This window comes from Lutra lutra, chromosome X (assembly GCF_902655055.1).
Source record: "Lutra lutra chromosome X, mLutLut1.2, whole genome shotgun sequence".
Lineage (NCBI taxonomy): Eukaryota > Metazoa > Chordata > Mammalia > Carnivora > Mustelidae > Lutra > Lutra lutra.
The window spans coordinates 1,517,919-1,532,065 of NC_062296.1; the positions used below are offsets into that span (position 1 = coordinate 1,517,919).

The 14,147-nt window shown below is 61.4% G+C and overlaps 1 protein-coding gene across 2 annotated transcripts; it reads left to right on the forward strand.

The window, feature by feature from the left end:
- Positions 1 to 3,544: 3,544 nt before the first annotated feature.
- Positions 3,545 to 12,810, forward strand: IRAK1 (interleukin 1 receptor associated kinase 1). 2 transcript variants are annotated; one of them, XM_047714801.1, is made up of 14 exons: positions 3,545 to 3,680; positions 3,768 to 3,935; positions 4,063 to 4,188; positions 4,282 to 4,388; positions 4,577 to 4,765; positions 4,999 to 5,063; positions 5,214 to 5,328; positions 6,093 to 6,211; positions 6,656 to 6,863; positions 7,239 to 7,304; positions 8,982 to 9,218; positions 9,772 to 10,207; positions 10,603 to 10,746; positions 11,244 to 12,810. In XM_047714801.1, exons 1-14 carry the CDS (start codon positions 3,545 to 3,547, stop codon positions 11,303 to 11,305), a joined length of 2,178 nt encoding a protein of 725 aa, XP_047570757.1. In that variant the 3' UTR covers positions 11,306 to 12,810. The 2 variants fall into 2 exon arrangements, with proteins under 2 accessions (XP_047570757.1, XP_047570758.1); XM_047714802.1 differs by having other exon boundaries at positions 4,291 to 4,388.
- The last annotated feature ends 1,337 nt before the right edge of the window (positions 12,811 to 14,147 follow it).

Consider the following 14,147-nt stretch of genomic DNA (forward strand, 5'->3'; position numbering starts at 1 on the left):
AGGAGGGGAGATCCGAAGAGGTGACCCCGGCCCAGAGCAGCCAGATGCCACCCGAAGTGGTTAAGCCTAAGCCAACGGACCAAACAGCTGATGTGTTGCCATTTTCAAAGTCAGAGCAAAACCAGGTTTTGTTCCACCCAGTGGATTCTGTTGCCTTTCCCCCAACCCCCGAGATTATTAGCATCATCATTATTTTTAAGGACAGACAAGGCTGATGTTTCTTCGAAGGGAGACAGGAGGGGTGTGACAGAGCCGACCTTGCCTCAGTGGGAGAGGCGTAGGGCAGGCCTGAGGAGTAGAGCTCAGGATACGGGTGGCCATCTCCCTGGAGACCTCCGCTGTGGCCACGGGTCAGGTGTGCGTTGACAGGACCGATGGGCCACTCTCCACCTGATGCAGCTCCTCCTGGACGGGCCAGGTGGTGGGCATTACCGTTCAGGACAACCCCCCCATCACATCCCACCCAGTCCCAGGGTACACAACAGTAACGTGACCTCTAGATTCTTCATCATCCTGGGTGATGTGACGATGGTGGAGGGGGTGCACTCTCTTTGCTGTCATCTGATCCCCAGCAAAATTTGGACATGAGAAACCCCACTTCCCTTCCCCTGGCCAAAGCAGATCCTTCTGAAAAAAGCCATTACCCCCACCAGACATTGTTTTGGGCTCATGGAACAGGGACAGATGTATGCTCCCTTAGCACCCAGCCCCCCCCCAAAGGCGAAGACAGTGCTGACTGTCATGACTATTTGCATATGGGTTTAGTATCAGGAGGGACCAGGCAAGGTGGCTGCCCCCTCCTGAGTCACAGTGACACTGGCCACCCCAGACAGAGGGGCTCTAGCTCGGAAGCCCAGTGAGGGTGGGAGAGAGGTGTGTGTGGGATAGGGAGCAGCCTAGGACAGACTTGGCTAGAGATGTCTCCAAAGCCCTCCATCACATTCACCTTCAGTTTTTGTGTTTTGGGACAATTACTTTAGAAAATAAGTAGGTCGTTTTAAAAACAAAAAATATTGATTGCTTTTTTTGTAGTGTTCAAAAAAAGGTTCTTTGTGTATAGCCAAATGACTGAAAGCACTGATATATTTAAAAACAAAAGGCAATTTATTAAGGAAATTTGTACCATTTCAGTAAACCTGTCTGAATGTACCTGTATACGTTTCAAAAACACCCCCCCCCACTGAATCCCTGTAACCTATTTATTATATAAAGAGTTTGCCTTATAAATTTACATAAAAATGTCCGTTTGTGTCTTTTGTTGTAAAATCAAGTGATTTTTTTCATAAGGTTCTTTTACTATTTGAAAAGATGGGCAGCACGCAGTTTTATTTTATTTTTGTAAGTTTTTTAATACGTGTGAAAGCAAAGAATACTCAGCATGCCTTTCTAAGTGACGCGTTTGCACCTTTTGTTGGGAAGTACTGTATCCTGTGCTGTTAGCATTCTCGATAAATCTCTCTGTGAAAGTGACTCAAGGTCTGGGCTTTCATTATCAGACAGCTCACAGGACAGCATGCTGCTGTGTTTCCTGATTCCGTCTGGCTGTCCCTGACACAAACAGCCAGCCGCTCTCAGGACTGCCTTGGGAGGAGAGATCAGCCTGCTCCATACACTCACTGCCTCCCCTTGGGTTCCAAGGCCACCTTCGTAGGCACACTGTTGCCGCGTGTGATGGGGAGCTCTGGGGTGGCAGGCTGGGAAGGACCTGGCACGGGCCGGGCCGTCGAGCCCCAGGTCCGGAGGCCAGCGTGCCGCAGCCATCCTGCAGAGCCACACAAGTGCCCCACTCCAGAGGGCCGTGGCAGGGTGCCCCCTCTGTCCAGGTGTTTTTGGCTGTCTGGCCCCAAGCTCTGGCCCCTGGACCTCTAGCCTGACACCTTCCCATGGCCTCTGCTGACCAGGCCCCCTGCCCAGAGGGGGCGCTGTCATCACTGTGGGGTTTGCAGACCTTTTGCCAACCTGGCACTCAGGAGCTGCCTGCCCAGCCTGTTCTCAGGAGGTGAAAGGAACAACCGCTCAGAGGCAAGCTTCACAGGAAAATAAATGCGGGCACAACCGCTAGAAGGTGCACTCGAACGTCCTAGCTTTGAAGGTGAAAACAAACGGTTGGCATTCGACCCGTGTGTATTGGGCATGTGTCGCGTGCCAGGCCCGTCCTGGGAGCCGCTGTCCGGCAGGGAGCGAGGAGGACAGAGGCGCGGCCCCGCTAGAGCTGTGGGTGCACGTGCGTGCTCCCTGCCCGAGCCCGAGTCCGCAGTCTCCGTCAAGGCTGTCCCCGCGCGAAGCCGCTGGGGGCCAGGCTGGGACTGGCCATGGCTCTGGCTTCCGGGGAGAGAGGCTCCCGTGGAGGCCCACCTTGAGAGGACAGCCTTCCCGAAGGAGAGCCCTCTGGGGCCAGGATGGAGGGGGCGGGTGGTGAGGGAAGGAGACCCGTTGCCATGCAAGCGCTCGTCCGACTGGACAAAAAAGACGAAGGCCCTGTGGCTGCTCGGTGGGGTCTTCCCCGGGGGTCCTCAGGGGAGGAGGGAGTCGTGGGAGCAGTGGGCTGGGGGAAGAATGGACCAGAGACGTTCGGGGAAACGGCCAGGTAACAGGGCTGTGGGAATGGAGCGGCGCCAGCCAGCGCGAGGAAGGCGGCAGCGGCCGAGCGCTGCGGGTGGGCAAGACGGCGTCAGGCAGGCTAGGAGCGCACGCGGCGCCCGAGAGGCCGGAGCCCGCCGTCCTCACGGGCGGGCGGGGGGGGTGCCCAGGGAGCCGGAAGCAGGGCGCGAGAGGGAGGAAGCGGAGAAGCCGAAGGCCTGTCTTTAAGAGACGTAAACCCGTTTTATGCGCTCGTGGGAAGAAGGCACCAAAGAAGGAAAAGTTGCAAACACCGCAAAGCGCCAACACTTGCTGGAGCAGGGGCCTGGGGTGGAAAAGATGCGATGCGGGGAGCGGAGGCGGCGGCCAACAGCGCTCAGAGCCGAGGCAGCCCGCCGTACCAGCTTCGATGGTTCTCATGGGCCAGCCGACAGCGACAGGACGCGGCCGTGACCCACGTCTGACCCTGCCCTGCCCGGGATCTCTGACGATGTCCGCTGCCTCCCGAAAGAAGCCCGAGAGTTCATAAGGAGGCCGCCCAGGGCGCCCGCCAGGCCCGGCTCGAGCCCTTTCTGGAACGCCCCGGCCCTTGCCATGCCCTTTGCCCCGGTGCTCGGAACCGCGCTCCTCCACCCCTCAGAGCCCCGCTCAGGCGGCCCCTCCTCCGAGAAGCCCACCTCGCCGCCCAACGGGACCGAGGGGCGCGGCCTTCGCAGGGAGAGACCGCGCGCGGCGCCCCCGTGCGGCCGAGGGTCGCGGGGAGGGAAACGGCGGCGGCCGCAGGCAAGATGGCGGCGGCCCCGGGCCCCGCCCCTTCCGCCTCGCGGGGCGCTGCACGAGGCCGGCTTAAAGGGGAAGTGAGTCAGTGTCCGCGGACCCGGCCGGCCAAGGCCCGCTCCCGCCGCGGCCTCCAGAGGCCCCGAGAGGCCCTGGCCCGGCGGCGGCGGCGGCGGCGGCGGCGGCCATGGCCGGTGGGCCGGGGCCGGGGGACCCCGCGGCCCCTGGCGCCCAGCACTTCTTGTACGAGGTGCCGCCCTGGGTCATGTGCCGCTTCTACAAAGTGATGGACGCCCTGGAGCCCGCCGACTGGTGCCAGTTCGGTGGGTGGCGGCGGGCGGGCGGACGCTGAGGCGGGGGAGGGGCGCGCGGGTCCCGGGCGCCCAGACCTGACGCCTCCCGGCCCGCAGCCGCCCTTATCGTGCGCGACCAGACGGAGCTGCGGCTGTGCGAGCGCTCCGGACAGCGCACGGCCAGCGTCCTGTGGCCCTGGATCAACCGCAACGCCCGCGTGGCCGACCTCGTGAGCATCCTCACGCACCTGCAGTTGCTCCGCGCTCGGGACATCATCACGGCCTGTGAGCGCGCGGCCCCGGGGAACCCCGGGACCCCGGTCTGGGGCCAGAGCCTGCCACGGGGCCCCTCCCTCCCCCACTCCCACCCCCCGCCTGGCCCTAACCGCCCTTCTCTTCCCCTGTGTCCCAGGGCACCCTCCTGCCCCTCGCCTGCCCCCCAGCACCCCGAGGCCCAGCAGCCCCCATACGCCCTGTGAGGCCGAGGTCCCCCGCCCCCGGACGTTGCCGACGTCAGCCTCCACAGTCCCCTCCCCAGGTAAGAGGGCCCCGGTGTCGGGCTTGATGGTCTTTTGGAAAGGGCCACCTTGACCATGCTCTGTGCCTGCTTCTCACTGGTAACTTTATGAAGCTTTTCCAGGCTCCCAGACCCATTCTGGGGCTGAGCTCGGTCCTGTCCCAAGCCCTGCCTCCCGCCAGCAACCACCACCACCATACCCAGCCCCTTCCTCCACCAAGGTAGGTGGGTCCTGCCCCCAGGGAAAGATTCAAGACAAGGAGCAAAACAGTGTAGCCTGTGGTACCCCGGGGCACCCCAGCCAGCCCAACAGGGCCAGCCAGGAGGCAGCTGGGCTGAGGGGCGCTTGTGACTTTAAGGCCGCAGGGAAAACAGAGGACCTCACCTGATCCAGGATCTCTGCCCACAGCCTAACCTGGAGAGCCCAGTGTCCCCCCTGCAGGGAGCCCAGGCCTCTCCGTTTTGCTGGCCCCTCAATGAGATCTCCCAGGGCACCCACAACTTCTCAGAGGAGCTGAAGATCGGAGAGGGCGGCTTCGGGTGTGTGTACCGGGCGGTGATGAGGAACACGCTGTACGCGGTGAAGAGGCTAAAGGAGGTGGGTGTGCCTTCCCCGAGAGGGCCCTGGCCGGTCATCACAGACCCTCACTTTCTGGTTCTTCTCCCCTGCTTCCCCATGTACCTCCTTCAGCCCTCTGACTGCCCAGTTCAAGGTCCCCAGCCCCTTGGTGGTTCTGGGCCCAGGACAGGTGGCAGTGAGAGTGGCCATCAGGCCTTGGCTCCAGGAGCTTCATGCTGCCTCTCCGCCCTTGTTTCCCTTGGGGGCTGCAGGGGGCAGACCTGGAGTGGATCACAGTGAAGCAGAGCTTCCTGACGGAAGTAGAGCAGCTATCCCGGTGAGTCTGGGGCATCCCTCCTGGCTAGGGGCAGAGGGAGAACCAGGTCAGGGCCCCAGAGCCCGCCAGGCCCGGCCCGCCCCCACAACCAGCTGGAAAGCATGTCGGAGGCTGGGGGCCAGAGTGCTCAGGTCCTGCTTTTCCAAGCAGGTTCCGTCACCCCAACATCGTGGACTTTGCTGGTTACTGTGCTCAGAGCGGCTTCTACTGCCTCGTCTATGGCTTCTTGCCCAATGGCTCCCTGGAAGACCGCCTCCACTTTCAGGTAGCCGTCCGTGGCCGGGCACCCTTCCCGGGGCCCACAGCACTCTCAGCGCCTAGCTGAAGTGGGGTGCATGGCCTGGGCTCTTGGGCCCTGTGAGCTGATCCTGCCAGTGGGCAGGGGCCAGGCTCAGGCTTGGACCCGAGGTGGGCCGCCCGTTTGCCTGGCACCCTTCCCGTGCTCTCCCCTGGGCCGTTCCCGCGGGCCTGGGAACCTGAGTCATGCTGCCTCTGACAAGGGGGTTATGGACTCAGGGCCCCGATTCATGCCCCTTCCTTTTACGAGCAGAGTAGCTAGGGGGTCTTGTCAGCGTGGCCCTCGAGGACGGGGGGCAGTGGCCAGTGAGCTGCGCCATCTGGACCTGCAGCTGACCTTCCTCTGGCCACGTGCCCGCAAGCCACAAGGGCCGGCAGCGGCACGCAGGGCACTTTGGTTCTTGGGGCAAGCGTGCTGTGCGGGGGGGAGCCGGGGAGAATGCCTCCGACACCATCCCGGTCGCCCCAGGGAGAAGGAGGAGCGCCCTGAGTCCTGGTGCCTCTGGGAAGCCCGGTGCTCGTGCTTACAGAGTAGCGCAGTAGCTCGGGGCCCGCCTCCTAGGGAAGTGGCTCGTGCAGACTTTACTCCTCATTTCCCAGAAGAGGAAACTGAGACCCAGAGAATGAAGCGGCTTGTGTAGAACCCACAGTGACAGGTGGAAGGAGAGTCGGGGTCAAGGAACCATGGCCTCCCAGCCTCACCTGTGCCCTTTGCTTCCTCTGCCGCTCTAGACCCATGCCTGCCCCCCACTCTCCTGGCCTCAGCGACTGGACATCCTTCTGGGCACAGCTCGCGCCATTCAGTTCTTACATCAGGACAGCCCCAGTCTCATCCACGGGGACATCAAGAGGTGAGGAGGGGACAAAGCCAAACCCTCGGGGCCTCTGAGCGCCGTGGGGATAGAGGCTGTGGCAAGGGAATGATGTTCCCAAACCTTCTGCCAGCAGGCAGCAGAGGCCCTTGCCCTCCGAGTCCCAAGGAGCCCTGCTCTGGGTGTCTCCCATAAGAGCAGGTCCGCCCTCTCCCACTTGAGGCTGAGGTGAGGGACTGGGTGGAACCCTGAGGCCTGGGACATCGGAGCTGGGGGCCCTGGGTCACCAAGTACCTGCAGTGGGACAGGTATGGAAGCAGAGGTCAAGGATGGGTGTCCCACCCCCCAGCGAGCAGGGACTGAACCGTGTGAGGGAGCCCCCCGGTAGCTGGGCCACCCCAAGTCCGGTGCTGTCGGGGCCCAGCAAGCATGGGCTGCGGAGCTGGCCGGGGCCGACCTGACCCTCCTCCTTCCCTCCCCAAGTTCCAACGTCCTCCTGGATGAGAGACTGATGCCCAAACTGGGAGACTTCGGCCTGGCCCGCCTCAGCCGTTTTGCGGGGGCCAGTCCCGGCCAGAGCAGCACAGTGGCCCGGACGCAGACCGTGCGTGGCACCCTGGCTTACCTGCCGGAGGACTATGTCAAGACGGGGAGGCTGGCCGTGGACACAGATACCTTCAGCTTTGGCGTGGTGAGCGCCTGGCCCCTTTCCTCGGCCACGCAGACAGGAGGGCCTGGGTCATTCCATAGCAGACCAGAGGCCAACCTGGCAGGAAGCTGACAGGAGCCTTGGCTCCGGGGCCCCTCTGTCCCTGACACGGCCCTCCCGCCCTGTGGGGCACTGCCTGCATCTCGTTTCCTGTTTGCAGTTTTGCAATCATTTTCCTCACGTGGGCCCTCCAAACCGCTGTCCTCATCTGCCCGCCCGAGGGCTGTGCCCATCAGCCTCGGTGGCCTCTTCGGGCCTGGCCGCCCCATCCAGCCCACAAGCCCCGCCGCACGGGGCCCTCCCTCCCTGCTGCGGCCCCGGAAGCCACTGCCACACTCTCTGTCTTGCCCTCCCCAGGTAGTGCTGGAGACCCTGGCTGGCCAGAGGGCCATGAGGACGCATGGTGCCCAGACCAAGTACCTGGTGAGCGTCCTGAGGTGGGGCAGGGACTGGAGAGGGAGGCAGGCAGGGAGAGGGGGTGGGAAGGGGGAGAGAGGCAGAGAAGTGGAAGGGAGAGGGAGGCAGGCAGGGAGAGGGGGTGGGAGGGGGAGAGAGGCAGGGAGGCAGAGGGGAGAGCGAGGCAGGCAGGCAGGGTGAGGGGGTGGGAGGGGGGAGAGAGGCAGGGAGGGAGGCAGAGGGGAGAGGGAGGCTGGCAGGCAGGCAGGCAGGGAGAGGGGGTGGGAGGGGGGAGAGAGGCAGGGAAGCGCTACTCCTGATAACCAACAGGTGCAGCCCTGGAGGGTGGAATGATCTGGAATCAGTGCCCCACAGAAGCCAGCCTCGGCTACTGCTGACTCATCTGTGAAAGTAGGCAGGGCTCCAAGCAGCTTCCCTTGACCTTGCTGAGGAAAAACCTGTCTGTCTGCTGCAGACGCTGGGGCCTTTCCAGACCCCACCCGGGCTGGGAGCGGGGAAGGGGGCATCCCGGCAGGGCTGTCCCAGGGCTCCAGGGCCAGAAACTGCAGTGGCAAACAGAACACAGGGCCCTGGGAGAGGCTGCGGGGGGAAATGGGGCTGCCCCCACCCCGTCGCTTCTGTCTGCCTCTCTGTGGGCCGAGGTGGCTCGGGTTCTAGTCCCAGCCTGACGGTGCTCCGCGCTGGGCCCGCTCAGCCACGTGCGAACAGACCCTGGGCCCGTGCCGGGAGCGCGGCGGGCAGCGTGGGCTCCTTAGAGTCCACACCCGCGCCCGCCTGCTGCTCCCCTCCCCGGCTCTGGGCTGCGTGTGTCCGGGATCGTGTCTCGGGGGGTCTGGGCTAGAACCGGGGAGCCAGCTGGCGGCCGTCCTTCCTTCACTTTCTGCGTCTGTCTGCACATCCCTTGTGTAGAGCTGAGCCAGCTCAGGCCGCTCTCCACATTGTAGCTGCCCCAGGGCGGCGTGCCGGCTCCCTTGGGGGTCCTTCTTTGGGCCTCTTTGCACCCTTCCCATTTGTTCTCCATGCCATGGCCAAAGCAATGTCTCAAAAATAAAACGAGATCGTGGCAGCCCGTCTGCTTTCCCACTGTGCTTGGGGTGAAGGCCCAGTCCCTTAATGTGGCCACTGCTCCCCAGGTCCTGCCATCACCAGCCTTCTCTCTGTCCCCCAAACTCAGCCAGCTCCCCACTGCCTGCCCCAGGGCCTTGGTTTGAGCCTTTCCTTCTGCCTGAAAGGCCACCCCCTGACCCAGGTGCTTCCTCCTGGTCCTTCCCATCTCAGAAGCCAACATGGCCTCCAGTCCCGTTTGCGCCCTTGGGTACCTCTCTGCGGGGTGCTCCTTTTCCTCTTTGGCTCTGACCTCTGGCTGGTTTATGCCTTCAGATCCCAGCTCACAAGTAACCACTTGCTCAGGCCCCAGTCAGAAGCCCCGTGGCCCATCTGTTGGGCTTTCCTGTTGCCTTAGAGGCTTGTTGGTGTCTCTGCCGCACCGGGAAGTCAGCTCTCCAAAGGTGGGCCCGGGGCGCTCTGCCACTGGCTCCCAGGGGCCTGGGGCAAAGCTGGGCACACGGTGGGTGCTTCATCAATCTCAGGAAAGACCACAGGAGTCAGCGATGAGAGCCTGGGGAAGGGGGCTGGAGGCATGCCCGCCCGGGGATGGCTGAGCTCATAGGATCTGTCCCACAGAAGGACCTCGTTGAAGAAGAGGCTGAGGAGGCCGGGGTGACTATGAAAAGCACCCGGACCACACTGCAAGCGGGTCTGGCCACAGATGCCTGGGCTGCCCCCATTGCCGCCCAGATCTGTAAGAAGCACCTGGACCCCAGGCCTGGCCCATGCCCGCCCGAGCTGGGGCTGGCCCTGGGCCAGCTGGCTTGCTGCTGCCTGCACCGCCGGGCCAAGAGGAGACCCCCCATGACCCAGGTAGCCCTGGGAGGAGGTGGGGTAGGGAGGGAAAGCCACTGAGACTGGCTGCCCGTGGCAGGGGTGGCTGTCAGAAACCCCACGTTCCGGGTGCTGCCCATGGCACCTGCCACACCACTTCCTGGGGACAGAGTCTCCAGACGTTCTTAGCTTGCTCTTCAGTTCTGCTTGGGGTGGCTGGAGGCCCCCGCCAGACCCCACCTGGGAGATGGAGAGAAGCAGAGGGCTTTTACGGGGCCCCCTTCGGGGCACTCCGCTGCCACTGCACCTGCGTTTTCTCTGGCCCCTGCCCGAGCACAGCTTCTTCCCTCTGACGCTGGGGCAACTGGGAGGCTCCGTTTGAGGGCGGTAGGGCCATGAGATTTGCTTTCCGGAAGACAGACAAAAGCCACCCTCAGTCCTTCGCTTTAGTGGCCAGTGACTTCTTGGCAGTCTTTGTGACGTGGATAAAAAGCCATGAGGCCCCCGGGAGGCCCAGAGCCGCCTGTGGTAGGACAGCAGCACGCAGGGGCAGGGCCCTGTCTTGCCCTGAGAGTCCCCTCTCCCCCCACAGGTGTATGAGAGTCTAGAGAAGCTGCAGGCGGCCGTGGCAGGACCCGTCCCGGAGCCCGATTCTGCTGGCCTCGGCCCCTCTTCCCCACAGGAGAACTCCTACATTTCCCAGCCCAGCAGTGCCCCGTGTGGTGCCAGCCCCCCGGAGCCCCAGGCGCTCCCCTCGGGAGCACCAGCCCAGGCCCCAGAGTGGCTCCAGAAGGGCCCCAACCAGCCCGTGGAGAGTGACGAGAGTGTGTCTGGCCTGTCTGCCGCCTTGCATTCCTGGCGCCTGAGCCCGAGCTGCCCCCCAGACCCGGCCTGGCCAGGCAGCACGGGGCAAGGGGCCACAGCATGGGCCCCAGCACCCCTGGGGAAGGCCGGCTGGACTCAAGGGGGCACCACCCAGGAGTCGAGCTGGGGGAGTGGCCCGGGGCCGCAGCTGACAGCTATGGAAGGTAGCTGGGGACAGGTGCCGGGAAGAGGGACCAGGGGCCTCTCTTGGTGACAGTCCCCACACCCCACCCCCAGTCTGTCCTCAGCAAGCTCCAGGCCTTGACCTCCAGGTGGGTGACAAGAGGCCAGGAGCTCACTTCCTGAAAGCCGGGAACAAGGAAGCCTTTGTTCAGGGCCGGGTTCCTGGCCTAGCCGGGAGCCAGGGCAACAGTGTGGCCCCTTCCAGGCCTTTCCTGCAGACACGGCACAGAGGACTTCTGTCTCAGAGGGGCCGGGAGCTGAGCTGGGGGCTGGGAAGACCTGCGAGGCCAGCAGCGGCACTGAGGAGCTCCCAGGGCCCATGGCAAACCCCCCCCCCCCCCCCCCCGCAGCTGAGACGGTGCTCTCTCCGCCCCAGGATCGATGCTGAGCAGCTCGGTGGTCTCTCAGCCACCACAGATCATCATCAACCCGGCCCGACAGAAGATGGTGCGGAAGCTGGCCTTGTACGAGGATGGGGTCCTGGACAGCCTGCAGCTGCTGTCATCCGGCTCCCTCCCAGGTACCCTGGGACTGGTCCCTGCTGCTCCTTGTGTGCTTGCAGCTGGGTGGCCTGCCTCCAGGGCCTCAGGCCTGCTTCCTCCTGACGGGCTGGCGAGCAGCACAGCATCTGTTCCCTGAGGGTGTGGGACAGCTCCAGGGCAGTGAGGCGGGGCCTCTTCACGAAGGCTACCACCGCCCCCTCCCCCCACTCGGGGAACTTGTGTTCTGGACAAGGCCTTGTGGGAGTTCCCTCACCTCCTCCCAACAGCAACACCTTCCCTTAGACTAGGGGTGCCATCCCCCCCTCCAATTGCTTCCAGAACATGTGAAGGTACTTTCCCTTCCAGGTGCCCTTTGAAGAAGTGCTCAGGAACAGGAACCCCTGATCGCACAGAATGCCCCGGGCTGAGAGTGAGGCCCTGCCCGGCCCTGGGCCCCGCCTCCTGGCACCTGGGGTATCGCCCTTGTGTGCTCACTGGGCCCTTGTGTACTAACCGGCGGCCCTTCCTTCCGCAGGCTCAGGTGTGGGACCCCAAGACAGGCTGGGGCCCGAGGAGAGTGATGAGTTTCAGAGTTGATCTGTTCACCCAGCGGATAACCCAAACCTGGAAGTCGAAGTTCTCATAGTCGGAAGTTCTCATGCTCTCGAGTCCACAGCAGCCCGCGGGTGGGGCTCGGTGGGGCTTCCTCGGGCGGAGAGCTGCTCCAGGGCGGGGTGCCCGGGCCAGCTCTGAGCCACCCCTGCCCGCTGCTAGAGGACTGCCTTCAGGTGTTCGGGGGCCAGGAGGGGTGCAGGGGGGCACAAGAGGAATGCCTGTGCCCGGGCTGCTGGCTTCTCAGGCCCAGGAGGAGCAGGGAGGGGGGGCGCCGGTTCGGTAGTGTGGAGCAGGGAGCTGGCTCCCCTAGGATCTGGCTGGGGCAGCCCTTTGCCCTTCTCTCTGGACTTGGCTGAAGCCCCAGGGAAAAGGGGCCCCTCCGTAGAACAGAGCCTGTGGGTCTCGGGGCCCTCCCCACCGTTCGTAACTTGGAAAAGTAAGGCGTGCCCGTTCTGGGGTTCCCCTCTCATCGGGCCCGTGTCTTCGAGCTGCCCCGGGGACCCTGGGGCGAAGCCTAATGTGATGGCCTGCTGGCCAGGCCCCCGCCTTCCCCCCCCCCCAGGGGACACCCAAGCCAGCCCAGGCTCCAGAGCCCGCTGGCTGGGTCTCACTCAGGGCTAGGCCCCAACCTCGAGTTCCCCCAACAGCGGGAGGCCCCAGGAAGGTGGGGAGTTGGAAGCGAGGCAGACAGGGAGGAAGAAGATGGGACTCCCGTTCCAAAGAGCGAGTCCGGTCTCATGGCATTGGTCATCTCGAATGCAGCCCGAGCTTGCGGCTGCGGTCACCAGTCACACTACATGCCCTGCGGAGCCAGGCGCCGCCCAAGTGCAAGCTGGCCGGGAGGAATAAAAGCTCACATGTCAATCTCTGGCTGTCCTCGCGGAGTTTGTCACCCTGAGAGGCTCGAGTCTTTCCGATGCTTTTCACCTCGGGGTTCCTAGCTCGCCCAGCCCAGTGTCAGACCCGCCGCCCTGCCCCGCCCTCAACAAGTCCTCCGGGGCCCTTGTTCCCCCTGCCGGCGGCTTTTTGTGGGGTTTGGTGCTATTGTAGATGGTACCTTAATTTCATTTTCTTTCCTTTGGGTTGGGGGGGGCAGAAGGAGAGGAAGAGAAAATCCCAAGCAGGGTCCATGCCCGGCACGTGGGCCCATCTCGAGGCTCCGTCTGCCAACCTTGAGATCACGAGCTGAGCCCAAACCAGGAGTCCAGCAGGCGAGCCACTGAAGCCCTTCATTTCGTCTTCTCCCTAACCACGGGACGGAGAGGGAGCCTGATGTAAGGCTCGATCCCCGCAACTGAGTTGTGTTCCGCATTACTTAGGTTTGCTTAAATTCAGTTAGTAGCTCCGGCAGGTGTTTGTTTCATCGTTTGGTACCAAAATCAAGGAATGGACCAAACTCTAGGCATTTCGGGGGTAAACATCTTGGAATAGTCTCCGTATGCAGTCATTTCTTCCAGAAATAAAGGTACTTCTCGCCTCTTCTCCAATCCGTATGCCTTTCCCTTCTTTTTCTTGCCAGCTGCACTGGTTAGGGCCTCGACCCCATGTTGTGTGGAGGTGGTGAAGACTGACGTCATTGCCTTGTTCTCAGACCTGGGTGCGAAATGGCTGTCATTCTGTCTTTCGCCACTGCCAGTATCTCTTGGGAATTTTTGCCTGTGTGTTCCTGAGGGACATTGACCTGCAGTTTTTTGGTAACATGTCTCTGGTTTTGGTACTGGGGCCCGCATAAAACCAGCTGGAAAGCCTTCCCTTCTCCTGTGTCCTTAAAGGGCTTGGGAGTGCTTGGTGTCCCTCAGTGTTCACCAGTGAAGCCATCTCCACCCGGAGCTTCCCCTGTGGGAAGCTCACAAGTTCAGTTCCTTAAGGGATGCCTGGCTGGCCCTGTTGGTCATGTGTGTGCCCCATGTCGGGGCTAGACATTACATAAAAATAAAATCTTAAGATTAAATTCCCTCAGATAACTGGGCCATTCAGATTTTGTTTCTTCCTGTGTCTGTTTCAGTAATTGTGTCTTTCGGGGAATTTGCCTGTTGTATCTAAGTTGACATAGAGTTGATAATACCCCTTTACCCACCCTTTACAGGATCGGCACTGATGGCCCCTCTCCTTCCTTGCATTGGTGTTTTGTGTCTTTTCTTTGTTTCTTGATCAGCATAGAAGCTTATCGATTTTGTTTGGTCATTCTAAAGAAGCAAGTTTTGGTCTCAATTTTTCTCCTTCTTTTCTCCATTTTCTATTGATGATTTCCACTCTTTTATAATTTCCTTTCTTGTACTTATTTTGGAGTAATAAAACTTATTTGGGGCTTAATTTACTCATCCTTTCCAGCTTCTTAAAGTGTAACCTTAAATCGTTTCTTTTAAACTTTTTTCTCAGGGCATCTGGATGGCTTGGTCAGTGAAGCATCACTTAAAATAAAAAAGTAAATCTTTTTCTAGCATAAGCGTTTAAAGCTATAAATTCCCTTTGAGAACATTCTGTGCAGTTTGATATGTTCTGTTGTCATTATCATTGAGTTCATAGTGTTCTCCAATTTCCCTTGTGATTACTTCTTTAACCAATGACTTCCTTGGAAGGAGATTTTTTTTTTTTAAGATTTCATTTATTTATTTGACACAGAGAGAGAGAGATCACAAGTAGGCAGAGAGGCAGGCAGAGAGAGAGGGAAGTAGGCTCCCTAATAAGCAGAGAGCCCAATGCAGGGCCCGATCCCAGGACTCCGAGATCATGACCTGAGCTGAAGGCAGACTCTCAACCCACTGGGCCACCCAGGCGCCCCTTGGACGTAGATTTAATTTCCAATTATTTGGGGATTTTGCCT